Source organism: Enhydra lutris, unplaced genomic scaffold (genome assembly GCF_002288905.1).
Source record: "Enhydra lutris kenyoni isolate GAN:26980312 unplaced genomic scaffold, ASM228890v2 scaffoldscaffold46, whole genome shotgun sequence".
NCBI lineage: Eukaryota > Metazoa > Chordata > Mammalia > Carnivora > Mustelidae > Enhydra > Enhydra lutris.
Genome location: NW_019154130.1, coordinates 6,164,149 through 6,178,106, shown reverse-complemented (window position 1 = coordinate 6,178,106; position 13,958 = coordinate 6,164,149). Strand labels below are relative to the sequence as shown.

The 13,958-nt window shown below is 51.1% G+C and overlaps 1 protein-coding gene across 1 annotated transcript; it reads right to left on the bottom strand.

The window, feature by feature from the left end:
• Window positions 1–1,154: 1,154 nt before the first annotated feature.
• On the bottom strand, window positions 1,155–13,601 carry LOC111156403 (MORN repeat containing 3). The gene is made up of 6 exons (XM_022517266.1): window positions 13,267–13,601; window positions 8,369–8,526; window positions 6,737–6,896; window positions 3,686–3,870; window positions 3,372–3,452; window positions 1,155–3,047 (listed from the first exon to the last, which is right to left on the bottom strand). Exons 1-5 carry the CDS (start codon window positions 13,409–13,411, stop codon window positions 3,378–3,380), a joined length of 723 nt encoding a protein of 240 aa, XP_022372974.1. The 5' UTR covers window positions 13,412–13,601; the 3' UTR covers window positions 1,155–3,047; window positions 3,372–3,377.
• Between the last annotated feature and the right edge of the window lie 357 nt (window positions 13,602–13,958).

The following is a 13,958-nucleotide window of genomic DNA, read 5'->3' as shown; positions in this document are numbered from 1 at the left end:
TCTCTGTTTTGCAGATGGCAAAAATTGATGCCCAGAGAGGTTAAGTAATTGGCCAGAATTTGAACCTGGAAAGTCTGGCTCAGAGCCCAGGCTCTCACAAAAATCTTACATGAGGATTCTATCTTTGGTTAAGAAATTGGAAGGCCCAGCCGTAGCAGCACTGCTCCCACTTTTTCAAAGAGCATCAGTGAGGAGTGGAGTTGTAGCCGCCCTCTTCCCCAGGAGATGTGTTTGCCATAGTCCCCGCCACTCCCTCTTGTCTCACACCGGGCCAGCTTTGTTCACGTTACTTGCCTCGCCTCCCCCGTGGTCCCAGAAACCCAATACAGATTGTGGTTTTATAAAAACAAAGTCCTCTGACCGAAGTGAAGGCTGGTTGGGGGAAAGTGTGGCCTTAAGTTCTTATCCTGTGCAAACTTGGACATGCTAATAGCAGCTTCGTGTGCTGAGTGGGATAGAGGACCTTTTTCTCCTATTGTAGCTTCTTGCCTCTATCCTGCATCACACGTACCAGGACCCACCTCCCCAAGTGGCCTGGACGGGCCCTCTAACTGGGACTGAGTAGTAGGGAGCAGGGGCGCCTGTGTGAAACTCTCCAGTGCTCCCCAGAGATGACCTCGCCATCTTCCGTGCATTCCCCTCCACAACCCTCCCTGCTTCTGCAGAGACCTGGGAGCTGGCTGCGGTAATATCCGGCCTGTGACTCTAGCCAGGTGTTCCTTCCTAAAATTGCCTAAAGTCAAGAGTCACCAGATTGGCTTGTAAAATGTAGATTTCCAAGCCTTTCCCATGGAAAGTTAGTCTGGATAGATCTAGAATCTGTATTTGGGGTGGGGGAGGGGCAGAGGAAGAGAGACTCTTAAGCAGGCTCCACATCCAACTTGGAGCCCTACGCTAGGCTCAATCGCATGACCCTGAGATACGACCTGAGCCAAAATCAGAAGTTGGATGTTTAACTGACTGAGCCATCCAAGCGCCTCTAAAATCTGCATTTTTTTTTTAATTTTTTAAAGATTTTATTTACTTATTTGACAGATCACAAGTAGGTAGAGAGACAGGCACAGAGAGGGGGGGGGATGCAGGCTCCCTGCTGAGCAGAGAGCCCGATGTGGGGCTCGATCCCAGGACCCTGAGATCATGACCTGAGCTGAAGGCAGAGGCTTAACCCACTGAGCCACTCAGGCGCCCCTAGAATCTGTTTTTAATACCCCGGGGTACTCAAACCTAGGCAGCTCAGGGAAGCACAGTAGTTAAAGGACACTCTCTCTTTAATTTCAGTTTTCTTTGTATTTCAGACACAAATACATTCACAGGTTCCAAATACAACAGTGAGAAAGTCTCCCGCCCTCCCCTGTTCCCAGGTTCCCGATTCTCTCCCGTGGCATCCGTTGTTGCCAGTATTTTGTGTCCCCATCTAGGGAGATTTCATAAACAAGAAACACCCTACTTTTTCTGGGGGGAGAAAGAAAAAAGGTATCCTTCCCTATGCTCTGTTCTGTCCGTTAACAGTGGGTAATTTATGTTTAAGCACAGTTACTTTCTCGCTTTGTGACTCGGGAGCCTCCCAGAACCCGCTTCCCCCTCTAAAAGGGTGATAATAGCAGGACAGCCTCAGAAGCTGCGGGGTCGTGGAGGGGAGGGTGGTGGCGGGTGAAATTCTGGGCACAGGGCCTGGCACCAAGTGAACGGTCTGTGTCCCCAGTGGGCCAGGCTCAGCTTCCTGGCGTGAGAGGTCTAGACAGAGCCATACCTTGGGGTCAGGCCACCCCGCTTATGATTTCGGAGGCAGACAGGAAATCGTGTCGGGGTTTATGGAGCCTTTACTGTGTGCCCGGCACGTGCCGAGGCCTTAGTGAACATCTTGGAATTACAGGGTTACGCTTCAGTCATTGGGCTGAAAAACGCAGTAGAAGAGTGTTTCCATTAGCGTGTGCTTTGTAGGATCCTTAACTGCTACCCACCAGCTGCCAGTGAAGTTTTTCCCTGCTGGTTGTGACAACCAGAAATGTCTTCAGACATCGCCGAATGTCCCCGGGGAGGCAGGGGAGACAGAATGTCTTGCATTAGGAACACGTCTTATTTCATGTTCATGTTAACCACAGTAACCTGGGTGGCAAGGACCGCGACTGCCCCGTATTTGAGGGGAGGAAACCTAGAGAACAGAGAGGTTGGGTGCCCTATCGGAGAACACACAGCTCCTAAATCACTGCTGGGATTCACACCCAGGCAGCCTGACTCAGATTCCTACCCATTATGTAAGAGTCTCTTTTATCTTGAAGAATGTTGTCTGGAATTATGCAAAGCTCTTCCAGATCTCTGCTTCACAATTAACCTCAATACATGTTACTTGTTGTTATTATATCTGTCACCAAATCCTCAAAAACACCCCTGTGAGATCTCCTAAGTGCCATTTTACAGATGGGGCAACTAAGGTCACTTGCTTAGGGTCACAAAGTAAATCAGGGGTTCTAGATGCAGTTGCACATTAGTATCGTCTGGGGAAATTTCTGAAGGCCCAGGCCTCATTCATCCCAGACAGACGAGAGTCTGGGCATGGGACCTGGATGTCTGTGGCTTGTAAAGCTCCCACTGGATCCCAAGGTCGAGCACTCCTGTGTTAGGCTGAGAAGCCAGGTCGGCTCTCCACCCCAAATCTCAGTGGCCACTGTGACCAGAGGCTCTTCTCCTCTTTCTCCCCCAGGGGAAATCTATGCAGCCCGCAGGGACGTCTTCCCTCTTCACCTGAAGTCCCTCCCAGAGCTGCACCCCTTCCGTCCCAATCACACAGCACAAGCCCTGGGCCCATGCCACTGGGTTCTCCTTTATACTCCTGCTCTCAGGAATGGTGACCGAGAATGAAGGCTGTAACAAGAGGGCCCCGAAAGCCAGCTGGGGAGAGGGTTACCCAGTGCTGGGAGGAGTGAGGTGCCCTCTGAGGGTGCCAAGGATGTGCCCCGAGTCACCACTCGCTCCTTCTGCAGAAGCTGCACCGGTTTGAGCAGTTGGGTGACGGACTTGAATTTCTCCAGAAAGCTCTGGTGTGTTCCCTGCGGGGGCAAGGAGCTGGTGGGAGCTGGCAACTCCAAGATGCTGTACCAACGCCCTGTCCTCAAACTGCACTGACACCCACACCCCGAGGGGCTGGGACAGATGTCAGGTGCAGGCCTGGGCCAAACCTTACTCAAGGGCATTCAGGAGCGAACTGCTCTTCAAGGAAATGAGCTTTGAAGGGAAGGAACCAGCACGAACCGGATGGATTGCAGGAGGCAAGAAACACACCCTCTGCTCCTGCCCCTGAGTTCCTTGGCCAAAGGAGACCCCAGGAGCTGCCTCAACCACATCAGAGGCTGGGGCACAGGCCTGGCCCTCACCTGGCATCAGTCTTCTTCCTCTGTCTTCCTGAACGTGGCCATGGCTTCCTCCAGCACGCCATCAGGGTCCAGAATTTTGATCTGGAGGGAAACAGTAAAGGGTTGGATTGGGGAGCATGGGAGGCGCAGGCTGCCAGCCTTTGGGGTGCTGCCTACTTTGGAGGTGCTGTCTGCCTTGTGGGCTGCTGCCAGTCTCCATGGGAATGCCCTGACTGAGAACAAAACCTTGTCTGTTCCCTGGCTGGGCTGGGCTAGGCCTGGCCAGGCTGGATGTGGCTGCGGGGGCACCGTTTTCTGTCTCTGGGTGTGCCCACCTTAGGAATGGGGAACTGGGTGGGCTCGGGTGCCTCATCACGTCCAAAGTCAATCATGGTGCCACACTTGGCCACGTCGTCCACCCAGAAGCCTTCAAACAGCTGACCGTGGTCCAGGTGGAAGAAACGGCCTGGCCCATTCTTCATGCCTCTCTCCCAGTAACCCTCGTAGCGGTTCCCGTTCTCTGGGGGAAAGGACAGGGTCACGTGGGTGCTGGGCACACCTGACCAGACCAGACTACCAGGCTGGCCCCTCCGCACATCCTCCACACATCCTCCGCACATCCTCCGCACATCGGACCCTGTGCCCACGGGGAAGCCAGAAGGAAACCCAGCTGACTAGAGTGCCCCGGGCCGGGCTGCCTGCGGTCTGGGCGGACTGACCTATAAACATCAGAGCCCCCAGGGTGGGGTGGAGGGTGGGGTGGGGGTGTCAGTGACTTCCAGAATCAGACCTGGTCCACATCTGGCCTCCATGACTTACCCGAACTTGGATGAACAACATCCTTTCCTATTTGTAAAAAAAAAGTCATAGCTAATAGTATGAATAGACAATGTTTTTCCAGCATTCACTCTGTGCCTGGTTCTTTGCTATGTTTCTGACCTCACTCACTCCTCCCAAAAACAGTTCTATGAAGGATAACCGACTCCATTTTCTACAGATGGAGCTTGAAAAGCTCAGGGAGTCTGACTGACTTGCTCAAGGTCACAGAGCTAGGACGCGGCAGAGACAAGATTTGAAGCCAAGGTCTGTTCATCCCAGGAGCCCATACTCTTCTTAATCATGAATTCACGCTCCCGCTTGGCTGATGGTGGTGTTGGCATAAAAGGAATACTAATAAAGCCAGCGCTTCTCAGCTCAGACCCTTACAGCCATGGGATCTCGGGCAAGTCACAACCATTTTGTCTTATTTCCTCATTTGTAAAATGGGGATAACAGAGGCACCTACCTCATAGAATTGTTGTGGAGATTAAATATATGGGTTCACGGAAAGGACTTAGATTACTGGATACACTCCAGACGAGAGGTCAGCAAACTTTTTTCTGTAAAGGGTCAGCCGGGATTTTTGGCTTTGTGGGGCCCAGGGTCTCTGCCACAACTCCGCCATTGCCGTGGACGATGTGTAAATGAATGAGCAAGTCTGGTGTGCCAATAAAACTTTACTTACAAACACATGTGTTGAGCTGGGTTTGGATTTGGTCCAAGGATCGTAGTCTGCTGACACCTGCTACATGTAAGTATGAGCTAGTAACATTGCTGAGCACTTACATTATGTGTCCGGCACCGCACTCAGCACTTTACAAACCTCATTTAACCTTCTCAACCCTAGTTAAGTCATATTTTTATCCTTAATTTACAGATGAGAAAACCAAAGCACAGAGAGTTTAAGTTTGAGCACATTGCATCAAGGTCACGTAGCTAGTAAGAGCTTGATCCAGGATTTGAACCTGAACCCAGGCAGACAGGCTCCAGAGTCCAGGCCACTAGCAATGATGCACGAAGAACCCTTACACTACATGCGGCCGCAGCAGACGCTCACTAAGTGTGGGCTGTTGCTACTAGATGCTCACTAAAAGTAGCCGCAGAGCTGGGTGCATGGGGGCTTGAGAATGACAAAGTAGCTGGCATAAGCCCTCCTCAGCTGATCTAATGCCTCAGTTTGGTCAAGTCTCATTGGAAATTGAAGTCTTTAGTTTTCAGGAGACTGAGCTCAGTTTTGTGTCCTCATCATGGGCACCTACTATGTACCAGGTACTGGGGAAACAATGGGGAGCAAAATAGATGCGCGGTCCAGGTCACAGTCTGGGGAGACAATGACACTAGCTTTATAGATAGCCTATTACGTGCCTGTTCACAGTAGTACCGCTTTTTAGGTACTATTATTCCCATTTTACAGGTGAGGTAACTGAGGCATGGAGAGGAGAAAACTTGCCCAAGATTATACACCTAGTGCTAAAAAGGAAAGGAAAAAGGTGCTGAGGATGAGGAGAATGTGCACTAGTGGTATGAACGGGGGAGGCCTCTCTGAGGAGGAGACAGTGCAAAGATATGGAGGATCTTCTTTCCATTGCAGCAGTGCAAGGGCCCTGAGGCAAAAAGCGTGGGAGGAACTGAACGAAAATGAGTAAGGCTGAAACTGAGGGATTCCCAAGGGACATGGGGCGGGAGGCACAACTACAGGACTGCAGACCCTGCAGACCACGCTCTGAACTCTGAGGGTAAGAGGGAGCTATGGAAAAGTTGAAAGCAGGTTAGCAATACGGTCCAATCTGCCAAAGTTCATGCTGGTTGCTACATAGAGAATGGATTAAGTCCTGATGCTAAGGCGGTTTACTCATGACTTTCTCTCTCTAGGAATATTTTTCCCTAGCTCAGTGCTTATCAGGCTCCTTCTCTTCCTTCAGGTCTTCTGTCCAAACATCACCGCGTCAGAGACATTCTCTGACCCTAAGTCTGTCTAGATAGCCCCTGTCCCCAACTCCTTTGTCATTCTCCAACACACCTTCCTATTTTACATATTTATTTATTTTTCCCTATTTTAAAGGGATATTGCTTAGCACTTTTGACCTCACAATGAACAGACTATGTTAATCTCGAGCGAGTGACTTAACCTCTCTGTAGCTCAGTTCATTTGTAAAGTGGAGATGGTCATAGTACCATCTTACGGAACTGTAGTGAGGATTAAATGAGCTCAGTGCTGTGTAAGTGTAGGCTAGAATTACTGACCATAAGAAAATATCTTAATTGTTGATGTGTCTTGTTAGGCTCCCCTTTAGAATAGAAAGTCCCTGAGGGCAGGGATCTGGACCTGTCCCGGACCTAACCCGGAGCTGAGCTGGAGAGGGGCTGGGCGTGGTCGGGGCGTGGCCTAGAGGGGGCACGACCAAGCCGGGCCAACCGGGGCTGCCCCTGGGGCGTGGCCAGGAGGCCATTGGGGCGGGGCTGGCTGGGACGGGGCGGGGCTGGCTGGGACGGGGCGGGGCTGGCTGGGACGGGGCGGGGCTGGCTGGGGCGGGGCGGGGCTGGCTGGGGCGGGGCGGGGCACTTACTCTGACGCAACATGCCCTCCCCATGCGGCTTGTCGTTCAACCACTGGCCCTCGTAGATGTCGCCGTTGCTGTAGTACATGCGGCCCCATCCGCTGCGCTGGTTGCCACACCACTCACCCTCGTAATAATCCTTGGGTCCGAAAAACTGAATCCCATAGCCCTGAAAGCACGAAGGTGTCCCTGTTCACGGCGCCCCCCACCACTAGGAAAGCCACCCCTATCTTCCCGGGCACCCAAACCACACACCTGGACTACTTCCCTGCTTCCTCCCTCAGCCCTACATCCCAGACTGATGGTCGGGCATTGAAAAAGCTCCTCAAGCTCTCCGTTCCCCTCCACCCCTCTGCTACCACCTTCGTTTCTCCCCTCCTCACTGGTCCCCCTCTTCCACTCTCCCGTTCTCCCCTCCGCAAGCATCTTCAGTGAAGCAGCTAGAAGGATCTTTACATCGCTCATCTGATCACGTTTGCCCCTTCTCCTCATCTCTGATTCGACCCTGTTAAAAGTCGCAGATGCCTCAGATCAAAGTTATGGACTTTCTCCCCAGAAAAATGAACACCACACTCAGTGTCCAACCACGGAGAACCATGGACTCCCCGCAGATCACACCTTAAGGAAGTTGGGTTAAGCAGCCCAAGTCTATCCCTCAAAATCCTGATTCCCCACAAAACCTTCAAGGCCCCCATCTACCCCTCTCCTCACCCCCACCCCTGTGGGCACACACACCTTGGTGTTTGACATATTCTTTGCTACTTCTGACTACTTTGCTACTTCCCCTTCTCCTTTTTGTCCTCTCTGGTTAACTCTTTGCACCTTTTGGTATTACCTCCTGTAGGAAGCCTGCCCTGAATTCTCAATTCATGTAGGCTCCCTGGGAAAACCTCTATCCTAACACCAAATTGTATGTGAATTGTTTATTTTGGGCTCTCTTTCCCCACTGGCCACTAAACAGTTTGAGCTCAGAGATCACAAAATCCAATCACCATTTGCCAGCAGTGTGTGACCTCAAGCAAGGCACTTCACCTCTCGGGGCTTGTTTCCGTATCAGTAAAAGAAGAATGATGATGACCATGACTTTTGTGAGTGGGTTGTGGGATACTGGGAGGGTTCAGGCATTTCTCAGTTGAGGACATGCCTCTGGCTGGCTTCTACCTCCAGGACCTTCCTCTCTTGTCCTATGGCCAACGGTGTGGCCTCTGCTTTCTTGCTCCCACTTTTCCTACCACCTCTTGTGCTGGTCCAACAGAAGGGGGATTCTCAGAAAGGAATGCCCAAGGAAAAGAAAGCCAGGAAATGAGTGGGGCAGACAGGGGGAGGAGACTTGGCCCCCACACAGCCTGGCTGGCTTCTTGTGCCACGAGGGTTCATGGGCTCCTCCCCGGGCTCTCTCCTCTTGCTTCCTGTTTCCTGGGTTTTGTTCTAAGAAGCCTGGATGATTTCCCACCCCTTCCTTCTCCCACGCACACAGTACTCTTGTCCTCCTTCCCTCCACCCTCCTCCCTTTTCTCCCAGGACTCTCTGACTGTTCCCCCTACACACACACACACACACACACACACACACACACACACACTCACAGAGAGCCTGTTTTCAGCCCAGCCCACATCCCAGGGCATGACAGGAACCACTCACCGATTTTTTATCATCTTTCCACCAGCCAGAGTATACTTTCCTGGGCTTTCCCATCTCTTGGTCAGGAAAGCTGAGGGTGCCATAGCCATCTCGCTTCCCAAACTTCCAGTCTCCCTCATAGATGGCTCCTTTCTTCTTCCAGATGTGTGTTCCTTTTCCTGATGACACATAGATGAGTCGACACTGCAGACATGCAGCCATGGGGCTGAAGGGGCAGGTGCTGGGTCTGCCTTGGCCTCAGGGGCCCCTAGAAGACTTGATGACTTTCTCAAGGGCTGAGTCAGGGTTGTGCTTTGTCTCTAGACCCCCAGCACCAGTGAGAACTCCAAGAAAGTTCCATTTCTACAAATAACAGTTCTCCAGCTGTTTGCCCTGATGCCAGATTGATACAGCAACCCCCCAAGTAGAAATCTGCCCCTCCTTCTTCTCTTAATAATAATGAGTTTCATCTCTTTTAAAAATAAGTTTCATCTTTAAATGATACTCAAAGGTTACACGAGATGGCCAGATTTTCTAGAAAATGTTCTGCATATTTCTTCAGTTCTCAGAAACATACATGGAAACCTATGTCCTATCATTCCAGCCTCATCTGTGAATTCCACTCCCAACTTCCAGACTGCCCTCCAACCACTGTGGCCGCCGTGCTGGTCGAGGAACCCACCAGATATGCCTCTGCCTCAGGGCCTTTGTACCTACCTGTCCTTCGTCCTGGAATGCTCTTCTGTAAATTTCAATCACTCCCTACATCCTACAAATCTCCATTCAAATCTATTTTTTCAGTGAGGCCTTCCCTGACCATCCCATATAAATTCACAAGTCTGTCCTAACCCCCCTTACCCTGCTCTGTTTCTTTTTTCTTTTTATCAAGATTGTATGTATTTATTTGACAGACAGGGATCACAAGTAGGCAGAGACGCAGGCAGAGAGAGAGGGGGAAGCAGGCTGCCTGCTGAGCAGAGAGCCTGATGTGGGGCTCGATCCCAGGACCCTGAGATCATGACCTGAGCTGAAGAGAGAGGCTTAACCCACTGAGCCACCCAGGTGCCCCTTCCCTGCTCTGTTTCTTTCCATATCACCTATCAGCTCCTAACATATCAGACGATTCACTTATTTGTCATTTTTTGTCTCTTGTCTAGCTCTCCATGAGAATGTGCACTCCATGAGGACACAAACTTTGGTCTGTTTTGTTCACTGCTCTATTTCCAGCACTGAGGAACAGGACCTGGCAAGTTGGAGGTGACCAACACATGTCAAACAAAGACATTTGTTGAACAAAGGGTCAATAAAATATTTGTGGAGTACCTATACGGGCTAATACGTGTCTTGGTCCTTAGTAGCTCAGGAACAAATCCAACATTGTCCCTGTGAGTTTTTCAATCTCGGCCTAGTAATTTAACTCCCTGGGCCTCAGGTTCCTCATCTGTAAAATGGGGATGAGACTATCTCATGGGGTTGTTCTGATCACTACATTCATTAATATAAGGAAAACACTTAGAACAGTGTCTGCAAATACAAAAGATATTACCAATTATTTGTGCCCTTGAGGTAGAGCCCTCACCCGGTTTTTCTACCTGTCCCTCTTTTACGAGGTTTATTTCTTTTGGGGAACCAGCCTCTCCTGAACTCTCAGTCCCGATGGTTTGCGTGGATCTGGCTCCTCCCCCTGGCCGCGCCAGCCAACCAGCTCGGGCCACTGTGATTGGTTGATTGAAGGGCATTGATTTGAGTTGGTCCAATGAGACTGTTTGCCTCTGGGATAAAGGTAAATTTACCACTTAAACGAAGTTTTTTATGGTCAGACTCCTTGGTGTGCCCACTCTCTGTCCTCCCCTTCTCTGCTCTGGGCGCACTGGCTTCCAGTCTGTTCCTTGAGCAAGACTTAATACCCTTCCCCCACAGTCCTTCCATTCTGAGTCCACTACCTAGAAGACAGGCCCTTCTGCCGGGCTAATCCCTACCCACATGCGCTCCGTTCAGACATCGCCTCTCTCTGTTCTCATGGCCGCTTTCATGCCTCCTCTCCGGTCCCCTTCATATCCTGATGCCACCCCTTTTATTTTTATTTTTAATTTTTTGAAGTAAAATAGCCTTGTTTTATTACGTGCAGACTATGTATAAACAAACTACCCACTCTGAAAACAGCAGGTTCTGGCTTTTCCCAGGGTCCTCAGAAACCTCTGGGAGACTAGTTCCTTCCCCAGAGAGGGGTGCGTGCGTGTGTGCGTGCGTGCGTGCGTGCGTGTGTGTGTGTGTGTGCGTGATGGAGCCACACGCTCCTCCTTCCCTCTCTGGTCCAGGAGGAGGCATCTCCATCTTACTCCTCTGCAAGGAATCGAGGAAGGCTTGCCACTCTGCAGGGTAAAATCGCTTATAGATGTTGGTCTTACTCCGAATCTGTTTCCGGGTATGTTGACACTAATTCTTCTCACCCCGGGCCATAACTTTATAGTCTCCCCCCGCCCCTCCACCGTTCTCCGTCATGAAGTGTATGTAGTCAGTGAAGTCTGAAGACAGCATGTTTGCTTTCTTTTCTGGGAGGCTGGCTTCTACCTCCATGTCATTTACCCCATACAGCCTGATGCCACCTCTTTTAGCCATGTGACCCTCAGTGAGTCATTTCCTCTCTCTGAGCCCCAGTTTCCTCATCTGTAAAATGGGATACTATTTATTGTGCAGGTTCCCTGCGAGCCTGGAGCCCCCTGAGGCTTGGCATCTTGCCAGATGCCCAGTACAGAGCCTGATGTGGGCCAGGAGTGCTGTAGGGGTTAGCGGAGTGAAGGCAACGAGCAGTCCAGGGAAGCCGTGGCCACCCAATCCTTGCCTTGCATGATGATGACTCTCTTGACTGCTTCCAGTCTGCTTACACCACAGCAGTCCCTGTCGGCTTGGTCAAAGGTATGTCTTGAAGAGAGGGGAGGCTCGATTAGGATTCTCCTACAGCTCCATTTTCAAGAGCCTCAACCCAATCAGCTCTATGCCTCTGGGGTCCTAGGGGAGGCAGGACTCACATCGAAGGAGGGATCAGAGCGCCATGTCAACCCACAAGTTCACAGCACAGGTGAGGCTGCTGAGATCCATAGAATGGGAGATGAGTTACCTAAAGTCACATGCTAGACGGCGGCAGCTTCGGAGTGCTTTTGGATGAGGATGGTTCCGAGTAGTGGTGATCCCTGCCATGCTCTGCCCTCAAACAGTCACAGACCCTTCTGCACACACCCCGGGCTATGCACTTAGTAGATGTCATCTCTTATCTTTACCAACAGGCATTTTCTCATTTTACAGAATGGGACACTGAGGCTCAGAGTATGGTAATTAGTCACTCAAGGTCCCTGTTGGTGGGGCCGAGATTCTGACCCAGGTTTCTGGACTCTAAAGTACTTCACTCAGGAAGGCACGAGAGAAAAGTGGTTAAGAGCACAGAATCTGGGGGCACCTGGGTGGCTCAGTGGGTTAAAGCCTCTGCCTTCCACTCAGGTCATGATCTCAGGGTCCTGGGATCGAGTCCTGCATCGGGCTGTCTGCTCAGCGGGGAGCCTGCTTTCCCCCCCTCTCTCTGCCTGCCTCTCTGCCTGCTTGTGGTCTCTGTCTGTCAAATAAATAATAAAATAAAAATCTTAAAAAAAAAAAGCATAGGATCTGGAATTGCAAAACCTACGTGAGAAGCCATATCATCTTTTTTTAATAAAAGCTTGTTTCTCTTGGGGCGCTTGGCTGGCTCAGTTGGAAGAGCACACGCCTCTTGATCTCAGGGTCATGAGTTCGAACTCCATGTTGGGTGTAGAAATCACTTAAATAAATAAAACTTTTTTTTTTTAGATTTTATTTTTAAGGGGCACCTGGATGGCAGAGTCGGTTAAGCATCCAACTCTTGGTTTCGGCTCAGGTCATGATCTCAGGGCCATGACACCCAGCCCCACATTAGCCTCTGTGCTTGGCGTGGAGTCCTCTTGAGATTCTATATCCCTTTCCCTCTCCCCTCCCGCTCATGCTCTCGTTCTCTCTCTCTGAAATAAATAAATAAATCTTTTAAAAATATATTTTATTTTTAAGTACGCTCTACACCCAACATGGGGCTCAAACTTACAACCCCAAGGTCAAGAGTCATATGCTCTACTGACTGAGCCACCCTGGTGCCCCTGAATTAATAAAATTAAAAAAAAACAACAACACTTCTTTTTCTTCAGGGCTTAGTTTGTGTCACAAGGAACCCTATGCCATTTGCTGGTTAAAGTAACAGTTAAAGTGGGACGCCTGGGTGGCTCAGTTGGTTAAGCGTCTGTCTGCCTTTGGTTCAGGTCATCATCCTGGAGTCCCAGAGTCTGCCTCTCCCTCTCCCTTTGCCCCTCCCTCCTGCTCACGCTCTCTCTCTCTCTCTTGCTCTCTCTCAAATAAATAAATAAAATCTTAAAAAAAGAAAAAAAGTTGCAGTTAAAGCCCCAGCTAGTTGTGTGTGTGTGTGTCCTCCCTAACCCCCTGCTGGTGAGACCCCCACGTCAGAGCTGTTTGAATCCCTACTGCGAGCTGGTTGCAGGGGTGGGGGCACCTTTTCTTCCTGCCAGCCCCATGTTTAGCCCAGGTCTCAGAGGTCAGGCCGTGTACTGGAGTCCCCAGAGCCCTAGCTGTGGTTACGGATGGTGTCTCAAGACCACTTTGTCCCCTGCTGGTCCCTGAGGTCTTTGCTCTTCTGAAGTCAGGGTAGAGTTTGGTTCCAGAGCCCCAGCGTGTGGAGACCCCTGGCTGGCCCAGGTCAGTGGCATTCCACCCTTGAGGGAGCCTTGGGGACATATGTCCCCAGGGAGCTCCATCAGCAACTTCCTTGGCCCCAGTCAAGTCCCAGTCACCCACCATGGCCCAGACTCCACACTAGCCACCGGGACTCCTCAAGGTCCCCCACTCACCATGCTTCATGTTGTCCTTCCACTCGCCCACATAGCAGTCACCATTGACCGAGTACACCTGGTGTCTCAGTCCGTTCTTCTGGGCCTTCCGGTCCCATCCCTTCCACAGGGGCTCCGACTTCTTCCAGCACTTGGAGATAGGCATGTTGCCTGCTTCTGTGGGGCCAGGGGGTGCTGGTAAAGGGTTAGGGACATCAGGGGCTCAGTGTACCCCTAGTAGTGCCAGGATCCTGGGGCTTCCTGGGGATGCGCTTGTCTGAGCCCAAATGACATGAGTCATGTATGTTCTGAGTCCCCGGGCAGATGAGCAAGCAGCCCTTTGAGGGTGACCCTTCTGTGCTGGACTGACCCTTGCCTGTCACCTCCTTTGCATCTATCTCTAGTGTCCCGCTGAGGTAGGTCTGATGACACAATTGCTTGGGAACCCAGGGAAACCAGTAGAAGAGGGGGTTTGTGATGGCGTCAGGAAGAAGCTGTCCCTCACCAGTGGTTGACAGTCATATATTTAATAACAAGTATGACCAATCCGTGTGGATGCTGGCCTAAGACTGAAGCTTTCTCTGGAGGCCCCAGTGCTGTGCACTGGGATCCACTGCAGGAGAGAAGCGGATGGCCAGGGTAGGGGGGGATACCCAGGCCACTCTGGGCCTGCAGGTAGCCACTACCACGCAGCCTACAGGGACACCTTCCTG